General features: G+C 42.4%; 1 protein-coding gene across 1 annotated transcript in view; it reads right to left on the bottom strand.

The window, feature by feature from the left end:
• The window catches only part of dpp10 (dipeptidyl peptidase like 10), a 126,694-nt gene that overhangs the window by 15,794 nt on the left and 84,218 nt on the right, over nt 1-26,682 (bottom strand). The window contains exons 4-13 of the mRNA XM_076297347.1: nt 13,724-13,818; nt 11,965-12,039; nt 9,267-9,319; nt 8,492-8,573; nt 7,642-7,762; nt 6,081-6,235; nt 2,050-2,174; nt 1,392-1,515; nt 590-628; nt 137-244 (exon numbers count right to left, since the gene is read on the bottom strand). Of these exons, the coding sequence (XP_076153462.1) occupies nt 137-244; nt 590-628; nt 1,392-1,515; nt 2,050-2,174; nt 6,081-6,235; nt 7,642-7,762; nt 8,492-8,573; nt 9,267-9,319; nt 11,965-12,039; nt 13,724-13,818 (977 nt within the window). The remainder of the gene's footprint in view (nt 1-136; nt 245-589; nt 629-1,391; nt 1,516-2,049; nt 2,175-6,080; nt 6,236-7,641; nt 7,763-8,491; nt 8,574-9,266; nt 9,320-11,964; nt 12,040-13,723; nt 13,819-26,682) is intronic.

Here is a 26,682-nt window from a genome sequence, read left to right as displayed (position 1 = left end):
AAAATGTTCTGTGGATTTTTTTTAACATTAGATGATGTTGTTATAAGATAATTGCAACTAATAGAACAGGAATACACTTTAAGTGATCCAAGTGATGAAAAGGCAGGTAAATATCTCATCATTCTGGCACACTCACTGGTTTGGTAACCATGGCAATGTGATGAAACTCTCCTTGCCCGCCTTGCTTGACAGGGACAGTGAGGAAGAACTTGCCACCATCTCTGGTGAACACCGGCTCCTGCTCCTGAAAATAATACAGTTATTGGAGAACACAAAGTTGGTGGGACATGTGGGCTAATCATCTGAGCACATAAGAATCTTTCCCAGTGTAAAGAATTCTGCTACATATGAAATGTTCCACCACACAAATATTAAAATAAAAATGAAAAATAGCCTGAATAATAGCAGCGATGTCTAATAACTTGCCCAAAGGCAGTTGATTAATAGTAGTGTGTTATGCCCTGTGAGCATATTTACTGTACATATGTATGTGCTATATGTAGGAGAAAGGAAAGGGAATAGTCAAGGTCTCTCAAGTCAAAGCTGGATCATCTCTATCCGACTAAAGGATTTGTATATTCCACCGTACCTGTTTAGACAGCCAAAGCTCAGATGTTTCTTCATGTTTCTGCAAGAATAAAAGAAAATTACACCTTGAAGATCTTATCACTGAATGAATAAATGAGTCACTGAATTATTCTCTCATCACAATAACTGGTCTTGTACAGTGAATCAAAACATTTCAAAAGTCGAGAGGACCGGACCACTTGCAAAATAGCTTTGAGTGGTCAAGGCCTTTACCGACAGCTACGCATGTGTCGACAGTGACCTTCCTTTTTTATTTTCTGTCTTTCTATCTCTTCCTATACTGTATGTCCATCTTTCTACCCACAACAATGAACCACATTTGTGTTGCTGAATAACACTCTAAAAGCATACAGTATCATTTTTACCGAACCATATCCATTCACCCTTTACAGTGTTTCCCATACATTGACTTATTTGTGGCGGCCCACCACAATATCAACATTGACCACCACACAATGATTTTCCAGGTTGTTCTAAATTGTGCTTAAATCTGGTTAGCATCATAACCACGCTGCACTAATTTGCTAAAAACTGTTGCATTCAAGTTACATTAATTCTGCAAACCTATACCACCACAAATAGAATTCAATTCTGTGGGAAACACTGCTTTAATATCTTCCAAACTACCCCAACACACATACAAATAAAATTCTTCAGACAGCTCTGTGAGTGGCCATTCTATGGCCATTTTAACATGCTTTGGTGTGAGTGGCCATTCTATGGCCGTTTTAACGTGCTTTGGTGTGAGTGGCCATTCTATGGCCATTTTAACGTGCTTTGGTGTACTTAAAAGAGAGCCGCACATTCACGCAGGCCCCGATGGTGGCGTCGCAGACGGTGAGAATGGAGACGTTTTGGGCTCGGTTGAGCCATCGCACTGCCGTGTGCGTGTTGCTGATCCACTTGACCATCACCACGTAGTAGTCCCTGCGGACACCGCAAGCGAAAGAGCCAATCAATGCGGGCGTGAAGATGACAAACACACACACACTTAGTCAGAAGTTCTTCTTGAGGGCCATGTGTAAAAGCCACTTATTGACACCACCCCATCCCTAGAGGTCTTATAAATCTACTAGGCATTTAACGGATACTAAGACTGCTACAGGAACGTCACAGTGAGTGCTCTAAGGCCCGACACTCATCCAAACGATTATTGACAAAACTGGACTTTTTCTTAGTTTGTATCTGGGAAGTTGCTAGGATAACTTGGGACACAGATTATAAATATATACTGTATATAGATTATACAATATTGCAAGAGAGAGGTGAAGGTGAGGTGAGAATGATGTTGTCCAGAAATTGTTCATGCTGTCTGACTATACAACTGTGGCCATTTGTTTTGCCAGTGTTGCCAGTGATATCAGAATCAGCATAAAGGCGAGTTGACCAGTTTTGAGAAGACCTCAACTGAGCTAAAGACATGTGCTACTAAACTCACCTGAGTTTGAGAGCGGAGCTTACCTGAGGTTAGTGGAGCTCACCAGTTTGGGAGTGTCTTGAGTGTTTGGAGGCACCAGTTCTTGAGTGTGTGTGGGGCCGTACAGATTCACCACGAAAAGCCTCACAGATGGGTTGGGCTTGCCAGCCTGAAACACACACACACACACACACACACACATACACACACACACATGCACACGCGCGCACACACACACACACACACACACACACACACACACACACACACACACACACATACACACACACACACACACACACACACACACACACACACACACGCACACACGCACACACGCACACGCGCACACACACGCACACACACGCACACACACACACAAGTGTCAATACTGCAATAATATGCACTCATCCATATTCAAACAGATTAACACCCACCCACATAAAGGTATGGAGACATATGCACTCACATAGAGCACGAGTAAGTGCTAAATACTTAAACATGCACATGGATGCACGTCTGCAAACACGCTGACTTTTTATCTGAAAGCTGTTGGTGTTGGGAGACAAAATTGCACAGCATGTCATGTGTGTAATGGCACAACACACACACACACACACACACACACACACACACACACACACACACACACACACACATATACAGTACCCACACACTGAGACACATAGACATTCAGATGCATACACATTCACACAAATGCTTGCCCACACACACAATTACTGCACAGCTCTTCTCTCTCTCTCTCTCTCTCTCTCTCTCTCTCTCCCTCTCTCTCTCTCTCTATTTCTCTCTCTCTCTCTCCCTCTCTCCCTCTCATGTACTCATATATTCACACCTGAACTCTCATGCGTACCCTTTTCCTGCCGAGATGTAATGGCACTCACTCACATGCCATGGAAACCCTTCCATTCTGACCTGCCTTACAGTCCACACCCACTCAAGTGTGGAAAGCATACCTGAACCTTAGTCACACATATCTACACACACACGCATACACACAGACACACAGACACCCACCCACACACACACACACACAGAAGTACTTTCAAAAGTGGAAACCCCAGAGGGAATCTAAGCCACTGAAGAGCAACAATATTAACATTCATACTCGTTCCTGGATGACACAATATAAATAAGCAATATTTCATGCATTAAAAAAAAAACGTGTTAGTAAGAGCACAACTCTTGACGATTTCTCTCTATGAATCTTTCACACCAATATCTGCTTTTTATTTTGTCCCACTCAACCCATCTCCCTTGATGGCACTTCTCCTTGGATCCTCTACTTCTGGTTATTATCCAGAGACACTTGAGGTGTGTGGCAACAGGCGGCCTGATCATTTATTTAGTGTCCAATTCCACCAGCCTCTGTGCAAAACCATCAACAGCTGATTAGCTAAAGCAACCACGGGCAGTGACATTCACAGGATTCACAAAACAAAAAAAAGTGTGTGTTCTGGTTCCCTCCTGATGTGGAGGCAAAAAACCCCCCAAAAACAATCAGGCGAGGGGAAGAAAAACATGAATTTCCCATGATGCATTGCTCTGTACGATGAGAGGTGACCTTTTCTTGGAGCTGAAGCCGTGGAGGAGAAAAGAGAGAACAACAGAGGAGCTGAGAATGATAGAAGCGTAAATACCAGCGCCCATTCTCTCTGACTGAGGGAGTGGATCACTGGTGTTCCACTGAATATGTACGGGTAATTTGTACTGTGTGTGTGTGTGTGTGTGTGTGTGTGTTTGGGGGGGGGGGGGGGTTGGGGTGTTGGAGAGGGACTGAGGAGGGGCATGGAAACACAACCCACCTCTACACACAAACACACACACACACACACCCTGTAGATAGATAAATAGATAGATAGATAGATAGATAGATAGATAGATAGATAGACTTTATTGATCCCTAGGGGAAATTCCAGTCACAGTAGCTTACAGACAACACACACACACATTCAATAACAGCAGAAAAAGTAATTAAAAGTATATAATATAAAAAAACACAACTAAGCAATAGGACTGTAGAAGATAAACAATATACTAAATATACAAAATACAAATTATACTAAATAAAACTTAATCAAAATCAATTCTAAAAAACAGTATCCACATAGTGGGTGAATAATCAATCAGGTGCATGACTGAAGCAGGGACTGAGCCTGTGGTTCTCAGTGCATAAGGTAAGGTAAGGTGCTCTGTGTGAATGAGTGTCATGGTGATGGTGCAAATGAGTAAGTCAAACAGTGCAACAGTGCAAGAATAAAGTCTATATATCTATATATAAATAACTATATTAAGAAAGGTATGTGGCATGGAGGGAGGGGTTGTGCATATGTGCTAATACAGCATGCAAACAGTGAGGCAGAAGACTAATGTAAAGTGACTAGTGGACAGACAGTTCAAGATATTGGAGGTGGTGAAGAGGCAGACAGACTATGCGGAGAAGTCTATTTCTCCTCTTCCCTTAAGTGATGCATTAAACAGTTCAATGGCCCTGGGGATGAATGACTTCCTCAGTCTGTCTGTTGTGCAAGGCAGTGAGCGAAGTCTCCAGCTGATCAGGCTCTTCTGCTTAACAATAGTGCTGTGGAGTGGATGACACTCATTGTCCAAGATGTTGATCAGTTTATTCAGGGTCCTTTTGTCAGATATTGAAGTGATGCACTCCAGTTCAGCTCCCACTACAGAGCCAGCTTTCCTTACCAGCCTGTCAAGTCACCCCGCATCCTTCTTCTTTGTGCTTCCTCCCCAACATACCACTGCATAGAAGAGGACGCTGGCAACAACAGACTGGTAGAACATCCTGAGGAGCTTGCTGCACACATTGAAGGAGCGCAGCCTCCTCAGGAAGTACAGCCTGCTCTGCCCTTTCTCTTTCTTGTAGAGTGCGTCAGTGTTGGCTGACCAGTCCAGTTTATTGTCCAGGTGGAGACCCAGGTACTTGTAGGTGCTTACCACCTCGACATTGACCCCATCAATGGAGACTGGTAGCAGAGTGGGCTTAGATCTGCGGAAATCCACCACCATCTCCTTGGTCTTTGAAGTGATGAGTTGGAGATGATTGAGTTTGCACCATTGCACAAAGTCCTCCACCAGGCTCCTATACTCCTCCTCCTGCCCGTTCCTGATACACCCCACAATTGCAGTGTCGTCAGAAAACTTCTGCATGTGGCATGACTCAGTGTTGTAGCAGAAGTCAGATGTGTACAGGGTGAACAGGACTGGAGAGAGCACAGTTCCCTGTGGCGCTCCGGTGCTGCTGATCACAGTGTCAGAGGGATAGTTCTTCAGTCTGACGAACTGTGGTCGCTCCGTCACGTACACACATACATACAGTACACCTTGTACACACACACACACAACACACACACACACACACACACACACACGTTATACACACACATGCACACACAGGCACACACACACACACACACACACGCACACACACGCACACACACACACACACACACACACACACGCACACACACACACACACACACACACACACACTACACACACATATTTTAAGTATGTGAGGTTTTGAAGTATGATTTCTGTTGACTGGGGTAACACATCAATCAATTACTATATTGCAACAAAGTCAAGTGAAAAAATCTTTCCTTTTCCAAACACCAAGGAACTGACTGGTGAAAAGGCTTTCACTCTGGGCACAGAAATTACAGATGGACTTCTATCCTCAAGATCATTCATCTGTCGAGGTCTAGCACTTTCTTCATCAGAAAGCACGGCACCCTCAACAAAATATCCAACCTTACAAATGAACTCAACAGTGTTTTCTGAACAACAAAGGAGCTGAACACTATCACTAAAAACGTGTTTGCTTATGTTTTTGCTCATAACACGTTTATGACGAGCCAATGCCGAGAAGATTGTTTCCATCAGAATAGAGAATATAAGCCTCCATATGTACAGAAGTGCAGCAGTGCTTATGATATCTATTGAGACAGTGTAGCACATTTTAAGCATCCAATTCATGAATTTCTTCATGAAGCAAAGGGAGTGTCTTGTTCATGTTGTCATGCATTGCACACTGTACCTTTGGGTAGGGGTACTGCTTTCCTTTGGGGTAGGCCGCTCCAGTGAACTGAGGCAGGGCCATGTTGGGCACTAGAGTGTCGTTGATGACCAGAAACGCCAGCATCTCTCCGTCTGGGGACCACCAGTGGGCCTTGTGTGTCTTGAGCACCTCCTCTGCAAAAACACAACAACAACAACAACAGTAACAACAATAAATACACAACAGCAACAACATCATCAACCACAACAACAACAACAACAACAACAACAACAACAACACAGGGTATTACTAGAAGTAGTTTGAGTAATAGAGGGGCCATCAGTGGCACCACCTCTACAAAAACAAAACAACAACAATAAACACACAACATAACAACAACAACAACAACAACAACAACAACAACAAACACACAACATAACACCAACCCAGGGTGTAAAAATACACAACCCATTAGTGTCCACTCGAGTCACAGCACAGTGAATCCATGAGCACCGAGAGAGCATTACACAACGATTGGCGCCATCGCCTTTCACTTCCCATCTGGCCCCACTGTGTCTGTTTGTGTGAACAGCATGGGGTTGTGCGTTGTTCCTGCAATCTAAGACGTTTGTCCTCCTCATGGATTATTTTAAGCGATGGAACAGCTCCGACAGAGAGGAGTGGGTTTGAAAGCTCTTGTCTGGAGTTAAAATTTAGGCGCAGCACCAAAGAGCGGCAGGAAGAAAAGAAAGTGTGTAATCATATGGAGTTCATTTTGAAAAATAGAGGTCTGATGATGTTGCAGAATAATCTGCGTCTCTGTGTGAATGGAAGCGAAAAAAGGACAAAATGACAAACACCAGGAAAAAAACCTCTTTGAACAAAATGTTTTCAAGACATCTCTGTACAAAACATCTGTTATTCAAAGAGCAGGTACTCTTCTAACTTTATTCTTAATGTCAGTCATCAAGGCTTTTTCACAGCGAGAAGTGAATAGAAGGAAAAAAAAGTTCAGCAAAAAAACAAGTTTGCAATCTATGCCTCAGCACAAAACACCTCACCACACATCGTAACCATGCACCAATAGGACATTTCACGACGCGGGCCAAGGTAATATTAAGTGAGCATGAGAGTGAAGTCTATAATTACAGCCTAATTACTAGATTCATATTTGGAGTAAAACAGTTCTTCTCCAGCCTGGTCGGGGCCTCATACATAGATCATAGTACTAATATCTGCCAACGGTCTTGAGAAAGACTCGTCTCATCTTCATTTAAATTTAATTAACTTTGCTCCAAATTTGACTCCCTTTCCTTGTTCATTTAATATCACGGCAGAACAGGCGGAGTCATACTATCTATCCGCAGCCGCTAAGAAACGCGCTCCAATATGTTTGCAGAAGAAAGACAGCAAACTGAGAACTCATCTTTGTGTAAAAAAAAAAAATCCTTGTTTATCCTTCTTCCATGTGTCTTCGAGTCGATTCACGGGATTTGATTTAGTGCTGCTAATGCCACTGCTCCGCCCCCCCCCCCTCCCTCCATGAGCCTGTCCTTGGATATGCCTTGAACCCCTCTCTGTCATTGACATTCATACCTACCCTCATACAGCCAGTCGGCAATTCCGTTGAAAACGACCCCCTCTTTCCCAGAAGAGGTGAGCCGCAGGGAATTGCTCCTCACTTCTGAACGGTAATAGATGTTATTCTCAAAAATGTAGATCTGTAGTCACAGGGGAAGGGAAAAGGAGAGAAAGAGTGATAGAGAGAGAGAGGAAGGGAGAGAGAAAGAGAGAGCATCGGGTTAAACTGGTTTTCTGCAGATTTGTCCCTTGATAACTGAATTCAGTGCACTTTTTTTCAGATACCTGCTCTTGTAAATTGCATAATGGATTGATTGGCCTCTCTCATGACACCTGGCTTTCACTTGATGTGAGACTCAAATATCTGCCCACCAGGAGCTGGTTATTTCCTGCTTCTGCCTGCCATACCACAACCCCCTCTGACTTTCACAGCAGAGCTCGTCATTGAGATAAGGACTAGTTCTAAACCAGGTCGGGGCAAGTAGTTGGTTGGTTATACTAATATAACTATAACTAGTAGTTGGTTATACTAGATGTTTTGTTACAAAGTGTGTCTTACTGTAAACCTCAAATTAAAACATAACATTTTAATATACTCTAGTGACTAGTCTGCACCAAAGTAACGCAGCAGGAGTTAGTAGCTTCTGAATTAAAATATTGTTGCACGGACTGAGTGGTGGGGGTGTTTCCGAGGTGTTGATGTGCATGTGTTTACTACTGAAAGGTGGGGGTGTTTCAGGAGTGTTGATGTGCATGTGTTTACTACTGAGTGGTGTTGGGGTTTCCGGGTGTTGATGTGCATGAGGGGATGTTTCCGGGGTGTTGATGTGCATGTGTTTACTACTGAAATGTGCGGGTGTTTCGTTTACCAGCTGCTGTCCCTTCACCCCCCAGTCAGCAAACTGAAGCACTGAGTCATGGACCTCAGGGGGGTTCAACTCCCACACCTCCCTACAAGAAAGAGAAAGAGAGAGAAAGAGAGAAAGAGAGAGAGAGAGAGAGAATTTAAGTAATTCCATACAAGTATAGACATTATAGACAAATATAGACATTTTGCATACTTTTGTATAGACTTGTAGACTTTATATGAATGTATAGGGGCTTTATATTGAAATTGTGAAGGAAATGGATTGAGAGAGAGTAAGGAAAATGGATAGATGGAGAGGGAGCAAGACATTAAAATAAATGAAAATTAAGTCAGTACATAAGTGAGTTCAAACAACTCTATCAGTTACAATTGTCTCCCAGATAGACCATTTGTACTCAACCGGACTTTGATGATTTAAAGATCTAAGCATACAAAGATGGCTACCACCCTTTTATCTTGGCTGTCATTTTCAGCTTGGTGAGATTTCACATTGGGGAATGGAAGGAGAGAGAGCGAGCGAGAGAGAGAGAGAGAGAAATAGAGAGAGAGAGAAAGGGAAGGAAAGAGATAATAAACTTTGAAGGAGAAAAGCAAGAAACAGAGAACAAAAAGAGAGTGTACAGGACACAAAACAGATGGCAATAGAAACGAGACACAAGAATGAGTCTAGACTCTATTAATCCTCTCTGTGAATGAACACACTCTCCAGAAGTACAGAAAAACCTCTTGCTTCGTCTTCCTTCCAAATATGACTAACCACTCGAAGACAGACTTACCTTGTGTGGATGTTGTAAATTATGTAGCTGGCAGTGTAGGAGTGTCTGTAAACCTGCAGGGCAAGTGAAAGACCACCATGTCAGAACTGGACAGAGCTCACATTCTGTCCACATTCTGCCAAACCCCCCCCCCCCCCCGCCTCCCCTCATTGGAGGACCATTTTCTTTTATTTTTATTCTTTTGTCTTTCCTTTCTGTATTCATCATTTTATTATTATTATTATTATTATTATTATTATTATTATTACTATTATTATTATTTTCGTCTTTCTAAGTTTCTGTTCCAACCAGAAAACAAATACAAGGATGACCCACCCCACCCCTCTAAGGGAAGACAACTTCATAAATTATAAGACTAAAGTCATTTTCTATTTCATATGCCATAAAACATTTCGTTGCACAGTATGAGACAAGCCCAAGACAAGACCTCTTTGCTTTCTCTTGACCATCAGTCACGGTGTTGTCACCATCAGGGTGATGGATGTAGAGGGGTAAATAAGCAGCTGTGTCAAATATGCTGTCAAGCCTCTTGCATACACAATGTACACAAGCCACCAGCTCTTCATTAATCCTTGTGGCTTGAACCGATGGTTCCAGTGCAATGACAATAACAAATGGCCTTCATACAATGGTGCCATGCACACGTTATGGAGAGACAACCAAATATGATAACCTAGAGATGCAGAGTGACAAGGTGTACAATATGCGGTAACACTTTACTTGACAGTATCGACATAAGAGTGACATGACACTGTCATGACACATGAACCCTAACCCTAACCCTAACCCTGACAAATGACACTTAATGACATGTTATGTCAATGATGTTATGTCATAAACTTTTATGACTTGTTTATGACACGTTCATGACAATGTCATGTCACTCTTATGTCGATACAGTCAAGTAAAGTGTAACCCAATATGATTTTTATCCAGTAATGATAATTGATCCATATAGTTATCATGTCCCAGAGAGCAGCACTGCTAGACACTGCTATGTGTGTGTCTTTCTGGGTTTGTACATGTAAGTGTGTACATGTGTGTGTGAGTGTGTGTTTGTGTGTGGGCTCACACTTGTTTCAGACTTGGCTTAGATTGCCTGTGTGTGTTGCTCTAAGTGGCGCAGAGCAGGAGCTGATGGGCTCAGTAATAGGTTCTGCCCCCCTGCAACACACACACACTCACACTCACACACACACAAACACACACATTTCACCACAGTGATAGGCTTTGGCCCTCTGGAGCTCTATGTCTTAATTCGTCCCCATGGTCTCTCACTCCTCCACTCTCCACTCCTCTCCTATCCTCTGGTCCCCACTCCTCTCATCTCATCTCCTCTCCTCTCTTCTCCCTTCCACTCCTCTATTCTCCTCATCACTCTACTACTCTGTTCTCTTTTCCTCTCCTCTCCTCTTTTCCTCTTTCCTCTCTTCTCCCTTCCACTCCTCTATTCTCCTCACCACTCTACTCTTCTGCTCTCTTCTTCTTTCCTCTCCACTCTTCTCCTCTACTCTCTTCTCCTTTCCTCATCACTCTACTCCTCTCCTCTCTTTTCCTCTCCTCTCCTCACCTCTCTTCCTCTTTCCTCTCAGTTTGACATTTACTCTCCTTTCCTCATCACTCTACTCCTCTGCTCTCTTTTCCTCTCTCTCCTCTTTCCTCTCCTCTTCTCTCCTCTTCCAGTCTCATCCTCTCAAACGGCATACAGTGGTGGCTACATGCCACATTCATCCTCTGATGTAAAGGTGATCTGAATTGAGAATTCCCTCCAACCCCCCCCCCCCCTTGTCCCTCTCTACACCAATTTAATTCCTCTTTCCTTGCTGACTGAGAGGATCATTTGTTTTCTTTCTTTTAATCTCCCTTCCATCACTCACAAAACCTCAGTTTGACTTTTACTATTTCAAGATTGGAAGCCGCATTAATTTTGTTTAGCTCACTGAAACACTATTTAAGAGTGGCAGGTACACACTGGTTTTTAAATGCCAGCTAAAGCACATTCTTATTCTCTTACACGCCTGTCTCTTACACAACTGACCCTTGCTCTGATCTTAACAAGGCTGGCAGGGGATTCTCTTTCTGGGTTTATCTGTATGCCTGTCTGAGTGGCACCTAACTGGCTTGTTTGTGATAATGTGGCCCGAAGTGCGAACACGTCCGACGCCATTTTTAAGGATGGTGATAACCAACTGGAATGCTAACTGGCTGATGCTAACCCTCTTAACCCTGACCACCTGAAGGCCACTGACTTCTCATTGAAACATAACAGCCCTTAGCACCCTGTCCTTGCATGTGTGTGTGTGCGTGTGTATGTTAGTCTGACTTGTCTGTTTGCATGACTGTTTGTCTGTCTCTTTGCAAATGTCACTGTAACATGGAACACAGATTTTGCCTGCAGCAGTCTATAAGTTGTATAAGTAGCTGAGCACTGACAAGCGGCTTTTGTTCCTTTGCTGCGCCGTCTTTATACATATACGTAAACAACACACATCTCTGTGCTGATTCAGAGGGGAGGATTCAAAAAGAGGAAAACAACACTGCTGTGACTGTCAGCTACCAAGTTTGTCTGTTAGGCTCTTTTCTTGTCTTAAAAGCTTGAGAAGCCATTACTAAACAGGGATAATCACTGTGTTTGTGTGTTGGATTGAAGGGAATAAGACATCTGTGCTAATTCCTTATGAAAACCATGGGTACATACCGGCTTCACATCGTATGCAAAGAGGACATATCCCATGTCTGGAGAGACGGAGTATTTTGCCACTTTGAATGCAGCCTGCAATTCAGTAGAAAAGAAAGAAAGAAACAAACAAACAAACAAACAAACAAATTGAAAAAAAGAAGACCCCGAAGGAGCAAGTAAAAGAGAAAGCGAGAAAGCGAGAGAGAGAGAGAACAAGAAAGATACAATTTGTACAGTATCCAAATACAATATCACACAAAAACATCAGAAAGATAAATCGAAGGATGGCAATCGATAAAGACAGTTGGGGTAGAAAGAAGAGAGAGAGAGAGACAGAGAGGGAGATGATGTTTTGTTATGTTTACATAATACATGTATGCTTTGGCAATAAAAAAATATTTTTTGTCATGCCAATAAACCTCAATTGAATTGAAATTGAGAGAGAGAGAGAGAGAGATAGAGAGAGATGAAGAGAGAAAGGACAAATTACATGACAGTTAAGAATTTGGCAATATGACAGGAGTCTAACAGCTGATTTGTAGTGACATTGGTACAATCTTGACATGTGATGGGTGGAGGACTCTAAGCTGCTTTCATAATTGTCTGTGAGGAGTCTAATCTGTGGCACACCGTGCAGGGGGCAATCTGTCCAAACAGGAACCCAGCCCAGCATCACCCAGCCATGTGCCCTGGCCAGAGATACACCTCCTAAATTAAATGCTCTCTCTCTCTCTCTTTCTTCTACTCCTTCTCCATCTGTTTCTATGTCTGTTTTTTCATGTCTTGCTTCATTGTTATATCTCGAGCTTTCTGAGTGTGCATGCACGCACACACACACACACGCACGCACGCACGCACGCACGCACGCACGCACGCACGCACGCACACACAGACACACACACGCATACACACACAGAGTCAGAGAGAAAAGGATAGAGGTAGTTGCAATCATAAATGCACGATACCCCTCCCCCTACACACAGAGAGAGACAGAGAGGTTCAGACAAGGCATCTACACACACACACACACACACACACACACACACACACACACACACACACACACACACACACACACACACACACACACACACACACACACACACACACACACACACGCACACACACACACACACACACACTAACAGCGCTTGCCACAGTTCCTCTGTAATGAAATGTCAAAATATCAACTCTGCCCAAAAGAATCCTCTTAATAGCTTATGCAACTCACATCCCATTGCCAGAATCCAAACTACCGGTGAGGTCGCCAGGCTTAATAACGTGCTTACACAAGGCAACAGAATCCAACTATGTCACGCAATCTCTTAATACCACACCCAATTAACACTTCACATGGCCCCAAAACACAACAAGATTGGAAGTCTTCCATATCTGCAATTTCCCAACTGACACTTTATTAGAACTTTTCCATTATTTTTCTATGACTTCTCTTTTTACTGATTTTTCCTGATACTTTTTCCTGTCTGCGGTTTGGTCTGCGTTGCTTCATAAGACCTGTGGACTGAGTATTCATAGGACATAGGGCACAGTCATTGCCAGCAAAGTTACGTATATAATTGGAAACACAGTATGCATTGTAGTTTAATGTTGACATAGATGACTATGGCGTTGGTCAGCTTGATAGGCTTAATACGTAGGTTGATATAATAGGCTATTCAAATTAGGATCCTCTGACGTCTACACAAAGCTCTCTGCAAAAAGAAAAAAAAAGAATACATTTTTGTGTGTGCTTTTATATATTTGGTACCATACTCACAAAAGTGTTGTTTTTCAGGAGAACATCCGTCCTGTTGGAGACAAAGTTGTACTTGATCACATTGCCATCTTGGTTCTTGTACAGGACCTCGGAGTCTGAAAGAGAAGGTCATTTTTAGCACAGCTGCACAGAGCATCAGCAGGAAGCAAGAGAGGCTTACATAATGGCAATGCAGGACACAGCACATGGCATTCAGACCAGACCAGACCAGACTCTCACTCTCCCACTCACTTCCTGTCATTCTCCACTATCCTGTCACATTAAAGTATTAATGGGAACAGCCTCTTTCCCAGGAGGCCTGACGGTCAAGCTGGGGTGCTGAATATGTAATCATTATTGAAGCTGTGTGCGGGAGAAGGCAATATGTATCCACGATATTCTCCAGTCAACAATGGACGTCGCCATAACACCCACCTATTCAGTCGCCATAACACCCAGTATTCAAAAATGTGGTTTTCTATTTCCGGCCGAAGCTGTGTTGTATTGATTTGAATGTGGCAGTAGATGGTGCTTGATGTATCCTAAGCCATGTCAACTTTTAGATTTTTCTGTCTGTCAGAATATCCATATTGAGTGCAGAATTGTTAAGATTTCGAAAGAAATATAAGTTGAAGTATATTCTAGTTAGCCTGTTGAGACTACACTAAGTTAAACAGAATGGAGAGAAGATGAAAACTGGACTGATTTCCTGTTTAATGAATGAGGTGGATTAAAGAGAGTTTGGTCATGTCTGAGATCAGGGAGGTCAGACATGAGAGAGGATTCAGTGTTGAGTTCTTCGTGGTACATTTGAACTGGAAATTCCTAGATGTGAGGAAAACATTACAAAACAGGGTAACACTTCACTTGACGGGTGAGTTTATAACACATTCATAGCAGCTGTCATAAACTGCACATAAAGCATTCATGACTGTTTCATGAGACATGACTCAACATTCATACCAAACCTTTCATGAATGTGGAAGACAGAACGACAAAAATGTGTAAAAATAAAAGTCCAACAATTGCAAAGCAGCATTGCCGTTTTTGTTCCAAACCTCTTACCTGATCACGTCACATCTGAGTCAATGGGCTACTCCAGTGCCAAAAAGACAGAGCCCATTGACTCAGATGTGACGTGATCAGGTATATGGTTTTTCGTTCTGTTTGTTCTGTCTTTGACATTCATTTGTGTCTGAGATTTTTTTGTATGTTTGTCTGTAAGAGTAAGTGTTTGTGACAGAGAGAGAGACAGAGAGAAGAGGAAAAGGGAAAGATAAACAGATTGGGAGTTGGTGGTAAAACTCTGCTAATTTGTAGTATTTCTTTCAAATAAATGGCTAATTAGACCTCAACTCACTCAACAAATAATCCACCAGACAAACTCATTTATAAAGGTTTGTTTTATGAACAAAAATGTGGACCTATAACACAAGACAATAAGCATTCGCAAACAGAGGCGACTGGTAATAGGCATCACCTGTTCAACATGAGATATGACTTGCAAACTTGACAGTCTAAATTTAGATACTTGTCTTCCGTATAGCAATTACTGCAGCACCGTGTTCATGTACAAGAGACAGAGAGAGACAGACAGAGAGAGAGAGAGACAGAGAGAGAGAGAGAGAGAGAGAGAGAGAGAAAGAGAGAGAGAGTGGGGAATGGGACAAGAGGGGGAGAGAGAACATGCACACACACACAGATGACTGCACAAGTCAGGAGTGGGAGGAAAATGTTTAATAGAAAGGACACACAGAGAGAAATATGTTATGTTTGTTTATATTCTGTATATAGAGAAATATGTTTTCAGAATATATTATGTGCATATTTCAGCCATTTTCTCTAATAGAATTTCCAAGTGATTTACATTGGCTCTTTCAAGAAAAAACAGCAGCAGCAGCAGCAGCAAGAAGAAGAAGAAGAAGAAGAAGAAGAAGAAGAAGAAGAAGAACAACAACAACAACAACAACAACAACAACAACAACAACAATTAAATTAAATTAAATTCAATTCAACTTTAGAAGACACCTGGTCCCCATTTTTAACATTTCTAAATTCAACAAAAACATAACTACAAGCCGTGTACATTATCAGACACATACAGTACCTCCCCCTTCCATTCTGGAAAGTTTATTTATTTATTTATTTTCTTTCTCTTTTCCCTTTTGTTTTTGCCCCTGCAGCTATCACATACACATAGGCACACACTATCCACACTCACTTTAGGGGCAGCCGTGGCCCACTGGTTAGCACTGGACTTGTAACCGGAGGGTGGCCGGTTCGAGCCCCGACCAGTGGGCCGCGGCTGAAGTGCCCTTGAGCAAGGCACCTAACCCCTCACTGCTCCCCGAGCGCCGCCGTTGTAGCAGGCAGCTCACTGCGCCGGGATTAGTGTGTGATTCACCTCACTGTGTGTTCACTGTGTGCTGTTTGTGTTTCACTAATTCACCGATTGGGTTAAATGCAGAGACCAAATTTCCCAATCATTAATAATACGTCCTTGTGTTTGTCAACTGTCTTGTCCAGTCCCGTCTTGTCAGCTCTGTTATCGTCCTGTCTCACTTCCCTCTGTTGTCTATCTGTCACCTTGTCCTGTTTTATGTGTTATGTGTTACACTCTGTACGTGGTGCTATAATCTCCTCTCCCCTTATATGGATCCATGGTCTCACTAAAACAGGGTGAATGGTTACGGTAGGAGAATAGTAAATGCACTGTATATAAATCTGAAGTAAAAGTCTGAATGTAACATATTGTGTATGCTATAAAATATATATATGTATTGCTTTATTAAAAACAAAGTTGTCCTCCGAAGAGGGGGGGTGGTGGTGGGCCAAAAAAAAAGAAGAAGAAGAAGAAGAAGAAGAAGAAGAAGAAGAAGAAGAAGAAGAGACAACAGCATTAGAGGGAGCATTGGGAGTGTGAGGAAAGCAAAAGAGAGAGATGGACTCCTCACCTGAGCATCTGCCCAACCCTCACCCTCCACTCCACAAGGGACCTCCACTCAGTCTACTGTATGACAACAACACCCAACAAAGACCCAACTCATTAGCAAACGATGTCACCTCCTCTGCACTGTAGCTCCAGTGTCATTTCTCATTTCTGTACGTCGCTTTGGATAAAAGCATCTGCTAAATGAATAAATGTACATATAAATGTAAATGTAATGAACAAACCCCCACCTTCCTCTGCAGTCACCCACTGGCCTCTCACAGTTGCCTTGCATTCATAACAGCGTCTTTAAAGAGACACAGTATGAGCTGAGCTTGTCTTCGCATGCTCGGGGTCTGATCAATAATGAATACATGATTGGGTGCTGAATGAATTATGAATATGAGTTTTTGAAGTGAGGCCATACATCATTCACATATTAACTTTCCTTTATATGGCTTCTTATAGTTTTTTTGGGCATTTGGTGACACATTATAGAGATTTCCTCTCCAAAATGCCAGCGCTGGTGTTTCCATGGCAGTGATTTATTTCCTCAGGGCCTCCAGTGTTCCATGGCTATTTGTTTTAATATCAGTGTCACTGCCGATCGGCTGTAGCTCTACTCGCAGCTTAGTGTGCTCTCCTCCACATGGATACCAGTCGTTCTGCAGCTTTCTTCCCCTTTCATTCCACACACACACACACACACACACACACACACACACACACACACACACACACACACACACACACACACACTTGGGCCAGGATGTCCTTCCCATCAATATGACACTCCTGTAAACAGCCATGAAGCAAAGAAGTCCACACACACACACACACACACACACACACAAAACATATGTAGACACAGTACACAGTAGAATAGACAGAAATAGCTCAGATGGCCCATCCTGTGTGCTCTCCATCTCCCCTTCTTTCTATGTCTTCATCTGCTTCTCTCTCTCTCTCTCCCCCCGTCTCTCTCTTTCTAAGTGCTCTCTACAGTATGCGTATAAGCCCTCTCTCACATCTGGAGGAAGAGACGGGCTTGACAATGCCGAGCTTTCATCCCGCAGCATGTCTGATTTCATTCAGCGCCTCGTCTCTGAGGGACGCAGCAGAAGAGGAAGATGCCACCTCTATTCTTTCCCTCTGTCTCCATCTCTGTCAATCTCTTTCTCTCTCTTCTACCTCTGTCCCTCTATCCCCCCTCTCCGCGTCAGTATCCTTCTGTTGCACTCTTCTCTCCCTCTCTACTTCAAGTCCTGCTTTTTTCCCCCCGTCTACTCCGGGGTGAATGCCAGGCACGTTCCCTGCCTGGGTGTAATCTTCAAAAGACGATGCCTTTCTCGGCCCATTCTGTTTGGGCGGCGAGAGCAAGGAGAGAACGAGGAGAGAGCGAGGATCGCATGAAAAAGCCCCTCGGCCACCAGAAAAAAAAAAAGTACTTGTTTACCCGCAAGCCGTCTGCACGGCAGAATCGGCTCTCAAACACGACCGCACGGTAATTCAAAATGCTCGCCGATGAATAGCAATGAGGAGGCTCTGGAGTGATGTTGCCCCCTTTTTAAGTTCATTTAGTTCTCATGAAGTCCTCCCTTTCTTCCTGCTTCTCTCTTTTTCATGCTCTCTCTATCTCTCTCTCCCTCTCTCTCTCTCTCACACTCTAATCCAATATTTACAATACATTTACATTTTTTCCCACTTCCAGCCATATTCTAATATGTAAAGCAGGTCTGTTTATAACTCCGCTGCCTCCTGTGGCCATTCTTCTTCGTGCTTAAGTTGAAAACCTGTGAGAGTGTGAGAGAATTTCCTCTGTGAGCAATGAGCTAGAGAGCTGTGCACACACACACACACACACACACACACACACACACACACACACACACACACACACAAACACACACACACACAAACACACACACAACCCATGACAGTGAGTCCAGGGGCAATCCTTTATCATCTGTGCCACACAGCTACTCACGGCGTCAAAGTCCGTTTGTCAGGGAGAATTGATCAGTGTAGGCAGTGTGCACATAGGGCAGGGGACAGGACTTTAATACCGCTGTGCCGTCGTATAATGAGGGGTGGTAAATGACCAGGGCTCAGTACAGTGCAGACTCTCAGGTAGATCTCCATACAGTCTTAAAAAGAATGTGTTAGAAACAACACAAACTGTGTTGTCCATATCTGGACATAGAGGTGTGTTAAAAAACAACACAAGTTATGTTATTTTCAACATATTTGTTCTAGGAGTGTACACAGTATAGCAAAAGCAATGTGTTAGAAACAACACAAAGTGTGTTGTCCTTATCTGGACATAGAGATGTGTTAAAAAACAACACAAGTTGTGTTATTTTCAACACATTTGTTTTAACATTGCAAAAAAGTCTATAACTGTAAAAAAACTAATTTGAATCATGTCAACATGTAGAGTCATGTTTATTACACAAATGTGACACTACACACTATGTTCTCAGAGAAGACAACTTGACTAGATCCTGTTGTGTTTTTACAGTGTATGTTTTTCCACATAGTTTGCAACCTGCACTATATTTTCTGGTTGATTGTGTTAGCATCATTACATTTACATCAGGACTCTTTTTCTTGTTACAGAAGATGAAGTACATCCATTATACTGTTTGGAAAGCCTATCTCTGGCGTATACTGGTCCTTCTGTATAATGTATTACTGAAAAATGAGTTAGCAAACAAGCATTACTTTCACTTTCCACACTTCCAGAACTATTTCTTTGAGCTGTGTCTGCCGTGTGGCAGAGTTTGCCTTCGCTCGTCACACCTAGTGCACCTGTGCATTTCCCTTTGATCCTTTGTAAACCATGCAGTAACACAGGCCAAGTTTTTCGCTGTCATGCATAACAGTACCCGCTTGAGAGTCAGAATTGTCTTCGCTTCACTTCGCTTCTCTTAATCAGTGTGAACGTGACCTTCCATTACCCATAAATACAAGCAAACACAGAGAGAGACATGACTGAAACCTTGGGCTTTAGAAAACAACAAATGGAGGGACATTCTTAAAGAGTGAACCCATACACAAAAATGTCTGAGATATACCCTGCTGCAAAGCATCTGGGATCTTTATCTTTTTATATCTATCTACTTAAAGACCTTAAACGATGTGTTCCGGGCAACATAGATGTAATTAATTCACATGGAAAATAAATAAATAGATGTACTGTGTATACTGAGGACCATGCATCTATACTGTGCATACATGTACTCTGTATAAACTGTGATAGGCAAATATGTCAAAGTATATTTTATGCGTTTGTTTTATGTGTTGTTGGGGGGAAAAAAGACCTCGTGTGTGAGGTTTCAGCCTTTTCCCCCTTTTTAATATTTGTCTAACTGATTGCATACACTCAGCAGGAGACAGAATAACTCCTGATTTTCCCACCATTACTCCTGAATCGTGTGATATTCGGCAGTGTCCTTGACTTGCCGTCATCATGTTGTCAGAGGAGGAGTTAATTGCAGAGCAACTGCACACTGCAGCGGTTCGAGATTCGCAGGATGCACTTTTAATGTCATGAGCATCGTTCGAATGAATGAGTAATCACTTGCAATGAATAAGTAAACACCGTTGCATGAATTATTTCGCAAGGGAAAAAGGCAAATACAACCTTTTGCACATAAAAAACCTCTACCGGGTAAAACATTTTTTAGGTAGGCACTGAAAACACTGTAAATCTATTCTATTCATCTACACTAGCAGACAGCATCTGTTGACCCAAAGAAGTCTCTACTTTCCCAAAATCTAGTTTTGGCATAAATGAAATAGCGTTCGGTGGATTATGTCCATGTTATGAAAGGTAGACCTCTTGGCTGACTGCAGGCAGGTATTTTACAGAGTGCACTGCAGACACAGGCATACCCTGGAAATTCAGAGTTCTCACGAGAGCATAATTTGAATTTGCTTAGCCAGTCACTTTGGCAATCAGTAATGATGCTCATTACCCATGCCCTTGGAACTGAGCTTCACCAATCACATTGGTGTATCTGATATAGGCGGGCCAAAGGCGAGGTAAACAGATGAAGACAGCGCTGTGATGTCGAAGTCCGGAATCAGTCAGCAAACATTGGTCATAGTGTTATCCGATTGCGTCGAAGTCCGGAATCAGTCCGTAAACATTAGTCGTAGTATTATCCAATTGAGTGTAGTGATATTATCAAATGTATGCTTGGTGCCTCCCCTCAAGTTGGGCCATTTCATTACTCATAACCAGACCCTAAATCTTTCTAGATTTGGGTCTGGATTTCCACGCTAACACAGGCACACACAACCACACACACACACACACACACACACACACACACACACACACACACATGCACGCACGCACACACACATACACACACACACACGCCAGCAGCCCAAAAGCGGAGTCCTCTAATTGATTCACTTGGGGATCAGGTACAAAGGCATGTGGTGTCTCTATGCACCAAAGACTAACTTTAATTGGGAGCCTTCGGGCTAGCGTCCCACAGCTGCCATCATGACATCTTCGAGAGACAAAACACAGAGAGCAACACCACGGCTCCAACAGACCACCTCACTGCAGACGCTAGATATTTTATGGATATTGCACATACAGTACATACTGTACATAAGGTGGTGAGAAGAGAGGAGGAGGACAGAGAAGCCTGACACATGCTAACATTTGTGCTAATTCATTTAGCCCGACACTTTTTGTCCAAAGTGACTTACCGTAGCCTACTGTACAGATACATATACATACAGTACATTTCATCAGTGTGCATCTGTGCAAGCGAGTGTTGAGCCCACTGGGTTTTATGTTGTTAGCCGGGACCCAGCTCTACAGACTGGGCCGCAGGAGCAGATGAGCAACAGCATCCCTTGCTCTTATCAGACAGAGCCAGCTGCCCGCCAGCAGACCTAACCAGGTCGCTGTGCAACGCCCATCATTAAATGATAGAGAGAGTATTTAGAGTAACTCCTCTTGGACACTCACCGCCCAATTTAAGTCAGCTGTTGCAGCCAATATTTGGTGCCAAGTGTATTACATGGTCTTCCTTCTAGAGCTGAGTAAAGGCCTACTAAATCCAACACATCGTTAGGCCTGTCGTCATTTCACACTGCTGCCCCTAATGACTGGAAGCTGCTACACAAAATACTACAACTGAAAACACTTATTTCAATCACTGTTCTTAAGGGTCTACTTATCTGCACTTTTAATGATCTTCATAAATGTTTGATTTTGGTTTGATTAGTTGTGTTGTCTGGCAATTATCAGGGTGTCATTGTAAATAAGAAATAGGTTATAAAAGTTACATCGAACAAACAAATAAGAGTATATAATTCTCTTAGACACCACGGTGGTTGCTCAGCGATGGTTTTAGAAATCTCAATCCAAGTCTGTCATTGCAAGGCTACCTCTGGTAGCAACGTGAGCGCACATTTATTTTTTACATTCAACTGTCGCCACATACGTTTATGAGTAGTACCTTTGTCATTATTATTGCAGCCTATTGTGGTCCTCCTGATCTGAGATTGTTGTGTCTGACATTGTTCTTGCCTTGTTAAATATTGAAATAGGTCAGGCAAATATTAAGACAATGCAGCGATGATAATTAGGCTTCTCTAATGAGTTGAGAGAGTGCTGCTGGAGCTCCAAAACAACAAATCCCTTACTGGTTATATTCATCTTCAGTTTCCCCTTAGATAGGGCCGTGTGTGAGTGTGTGAGTGTGTGTGTGTGTGTGTGGATCTGGCCAAGAGGCGCCTGTGCTGCCTCAATTTACTTTTATGTGTCTTCTTGCTTGATGGTTCCTGTTTATGTACATGTATTATCCTATCATACTATTTACAAATACTGTAGATATCTATGTCCCCTCCAGTTTCGAAAGTCCTTCTATGGCCCTGCTTAATCCTTGTGATATAATATCTATAAATATTAATCAACATATACAATAAATGGATACATGCTGCCTTACCAATGACCTCGATCTATCTATTGATTTGATTATTTGAATATTATCTAAGAATGCATATAATATAACAAATGATCTATGCATTCTTGGATAATAAACAAATGTGCTTTATAGTCCCTAAAACTAAATAGGAAGTTTTTTCACAAAACCTTTCTTTCTTAGACAGGTCTGGAATCTGTTGTGAATCGGCACAGCTGTCCTTGTGCCTGGGGTCCAGTTTCAGTGGCTAACCTTTCACTGGCCTTTTAGCGTTGTGGCTCACCTTAGTCAATGACAGTCGCCTCCTTAGGACCAGGCTATTATTAAAAGGCGAGCTCATTAGTCTGCAAATGGGTCTAAGGCATGCTTCAAAACAGAGAGAAAGGAATGCAGAAAGAAAGAATGCAGGAGAGAAAGAAAGAAATGAAAGAAAAGAATGAAAGAAAGGAAGAGAGGGAAAACATCAAAAGAAGCATTGGTCACATCTCTAGCTCAGAAACCACTGCAATATTGTCCATCATAAGACAATAATATGACAACTGAAGTCGTGTGAAAAAAAAAAACAGGAAAAAAACAAGCAGGATCATTTGGTCACCAGTGTAAGTAGGTCCATCTGTCCGTTGTCATGACAACGAAGAAGATGGGCTGGGGGAGATGTGTGTGTGTGTGTGTGTGTGTGTGTGTGTGTGTGTGTGTGTGTGTGTCAGGTGGGGGTGAAGAGGGGATGGTATCAAGGAGGAGGGGAGCGGAAATCAAAATAAATCACCTTGCCCATTACTGAGGGGCAAGCTACTATACATGGTCGTACGCATCTGGGATGTTCCGAGGGTACCCATCAAGGACATCGGCCATATGCATAGTCCCATCAAGGGGCCTTGTCATGTCCTTGATATTTCTGTCTCTGCACTAAATGGATGCTTGAAGAACTCCACTTTACATACCTCTCCTCTCCTCTCTCTTCTACACGGTTCCTCATTATGGATTCTAGGCATATAGGGCTATTGAGTTCGGAGGCTCCTAGATAAGAGAAGAGATTGCAGGCTCTCATTTTCGCAAGCTTTTTGCAAAACATAATGGCATAGGACCTTGCTGTCCTGCGGACCAGATGCTACCTGAGAGAATCTTATGGAAAAGAGATAGACATATTCGTTCATTACACATATCTCTATATCATGTATATCTATCATGTATATCTATCATGCCTATCTATCTATCTATCTATCTATCTATCTATCTGAGTGATCATCGCTTGACAGCAAAATCCAGTCCTACATCTGTTATTATGCATAAAACACACACACACACACACACACACACACACACACACACACACACACACACACTCTCTATCTATCTACAAATACAAATATGTATCCTTCTTTGTGTTTATGTATATATATATATGAAATAAGTATGTATGGTTGTATGGTTACATAAAAGTGTTACGGAATGACCTTGTGTCTCAGTGGTACATTAGCAGTAAACACTAAACGGCCTTTCAATCAGTTCAAAGCCAGTGCTCCACACAGATCAAAGGGGAGATCTCTCCCAGAGACGGCCATGAGAGACGGCATGCAGCGTCAGGGATTTGCATTTGTACGTCTGTGTTTGGAGTGCAGTCGCTATCCCTGCGTTCACAGTGAGATCCGTATCTGGCCGGCTGGTACGATGCAACTATTACAAAAGACTCCACTGTGTGTCTCATTATCACCATATTAAAATTTCAATTTTGAAGGTATTTGTAACTATATGTAGCCTATGCAACCCGACTGTTGTATTAAACCTTAGTAATATCTGTATTTGCATGTCATTCACGATGACACCATGGTGCAGTGCACTGGCCTACTGGTTAGCGCTTCGGACTTGTAACCGGAAGGTTGCCGGTTCGAACCCTGACCAGTAGGCACGGCTGAAGTGCCCTTGAGCAAGGCTCCCCAAGCGCCGCTGTTGTTGCAGGCAGCTCACTGCGCTGGGATTACTGTGTGCTGAGTGTGTTTCACTAATTCATGGGTTGGGATAAATGCAGAGACCAAATTTCCCTCACGGAATCAAAAGAGTATATATACTTATAGTTATACTATACATATAGGCTAACTAGAGACTGGAGAACAAACAGTGTTAAAAACGCTGATAAGAGGACCATGTAAATTGCACACGTGTTCATAGTGGATGTTTCCAATCTGTCCAGCTGCTGTATGTGAATCTTCACCATTCCAATAGGAGATGGTAAGGGGGTTGATGGAAACTGGTTAATCTTGTTACTGTAACATTGAATTTGCTGCAATTTAATTTTGTCTTTCCATTACAGTAATGTTATCCTGAGACAACTGGATTTTTTCTGTTTCCACAAACAGATTTGCTGTTTTTCACAAGACAGCATGAAGTGTGTGAACCCACAGCTGTTCAGTTAAGTGAGTCGTTGTTATATGCCAGAACCGAGGGCATTACACAGCTGATGAAAATGTGCACTGATTCACATTTTCTTTAGCTAGATCTCCACGAATACATTCACAATATGCTAAAGAGTTAAACGGAGAGACAGATTTCCCATGAGACTATTTTTCATATGAGCATTTAAGCTACTTATGTGACATTTAAAATATGTGCTTTAATGGAAAATATAATGTGTTATAATGCAATAATAATTACATCAAATCTAATTGTATAGCTACAAACTACATTTGAATGCTTATATTTTAGACAATGAAATTCTGATTCTGCACCCAGTGAAAATTAGTAAAACACAAATCATTTAAATTACATTAGCATCATCTATCTTATACAAATTAAAAGATCTTCCACGATTGATGATAAAATAAGTGTAGGCGTACAAAACATACAAAAGTGTTATTTTTTCTTTGAAAAAAAATGTCACCACTCACATAACATGCAAGTTAACTCCCCACTTCATCTAAACTCTGTCACTGTAATAGGCAGACACTGAAATGGGTGCAGGTCCACACAGACCCTCCATATCTGCAGAAAACAGAAAGCCATCCATCTTACTGTGACTTGATTTACACGCAGTATGGGTGCTGATGTGAATCTGTCTGCCTGGTGAGACACTGTAATCCCTGTCAGACTGCACTTGGAAGTGAGTGTTTGAGAGGGTGTTAGGTTAACTTCACTGTGACTTTGCCTCATCTCATCCCACTGCATTTCTCAGATTTGATGACAAATCCAGGAGGAAAAAAAAACCCTATTTTGCTGAAACGTTTGGCAATCTCAGTTCACTGCTTGTTATGACAAATTCAGATGTCTTAAATCAGTATTTGCATATAGCCGTATTTACTTTAAGGATCACAAAAATGAGTGCACACAGCCATGTTCAACATTTTGGGTCTGTTTTCTGTTTACAGCAGTGAGCTTACAAAGGGCTGGACAATAATATATCATAATAATATGTTAATATGACAGACAATAACATTTCTACAACACCCCCACCAATATTGGAAGCTTGATAAACATATTTCCTTGTGAAAGCCAGTCTATTGGCCTGAATTCTGCAATGCTGGTTTTGTGCTGGCCTGTGCTGAAAGACTACTGTTCCTGGCCTGGACTTGGATAGAATATGCTGGGAGAAAACAAACACTCTCCAGCCTAACATTAAGTGTCCTCCAGTAAGTGTCCAGTAAGTCATCTTGAAAATATAATTATTATTGTTACGGTTATGTTATGGTTATATGTGGTCTCCTATAGCTTTAAACCTGAGATAGAAGCATGAGATAGAATTAGGTCTGCTGTTTTCTTTTTCTCTAAGCACACACTAGCTGGGTTTCCATTCAACTTTTTTAGTGCAGATTTTGACCATTCGAATAAGAAATCCTGACTGAAAACACTTGACATCCGCATAAAACCATCAATGATGCAACCCGTTTATTACATGACGTTTCGATCCCACAGCTGTTTAGAGCTCTTCATAAGGAGAATGTCTAATCTTGATTCACATCACACAGTGGATGGCAACACACACTGAGAATGTGTGAATGAGCTGAACGGAGACCCAGCGACTGCCTCAGTGGTTTGATGAGTACCTCAGTTCCCAGGTTGCCTGCACTAATGAGGCCGATATCAACCACCTGTTATACCACAGAGGA

Source organism: Alosa pseudoharengus, unplaced genomic scaffold, assembly GCF_046254945.1.
Source record: "Alosa pseudoharengus isolate Yale_2024_CS ecotype anadromous, Long Island Sound unplaced genomic scaffold, YU_APseudo_1.1 YU_APseudo_1.1_scf_20, whole genome shotgun sequence".
NCBI lineage: Eukaryota > Metazoa > Chordata > Actinopteri > Clupeiformes > Clupeidae > Alosa > Alosa pseudoharengus.
The sequence above is the reverse complement of the archived record's forward strand: the minus strand, read 5'-3'. Positions and strand labels throughout refer to the sequence as shown.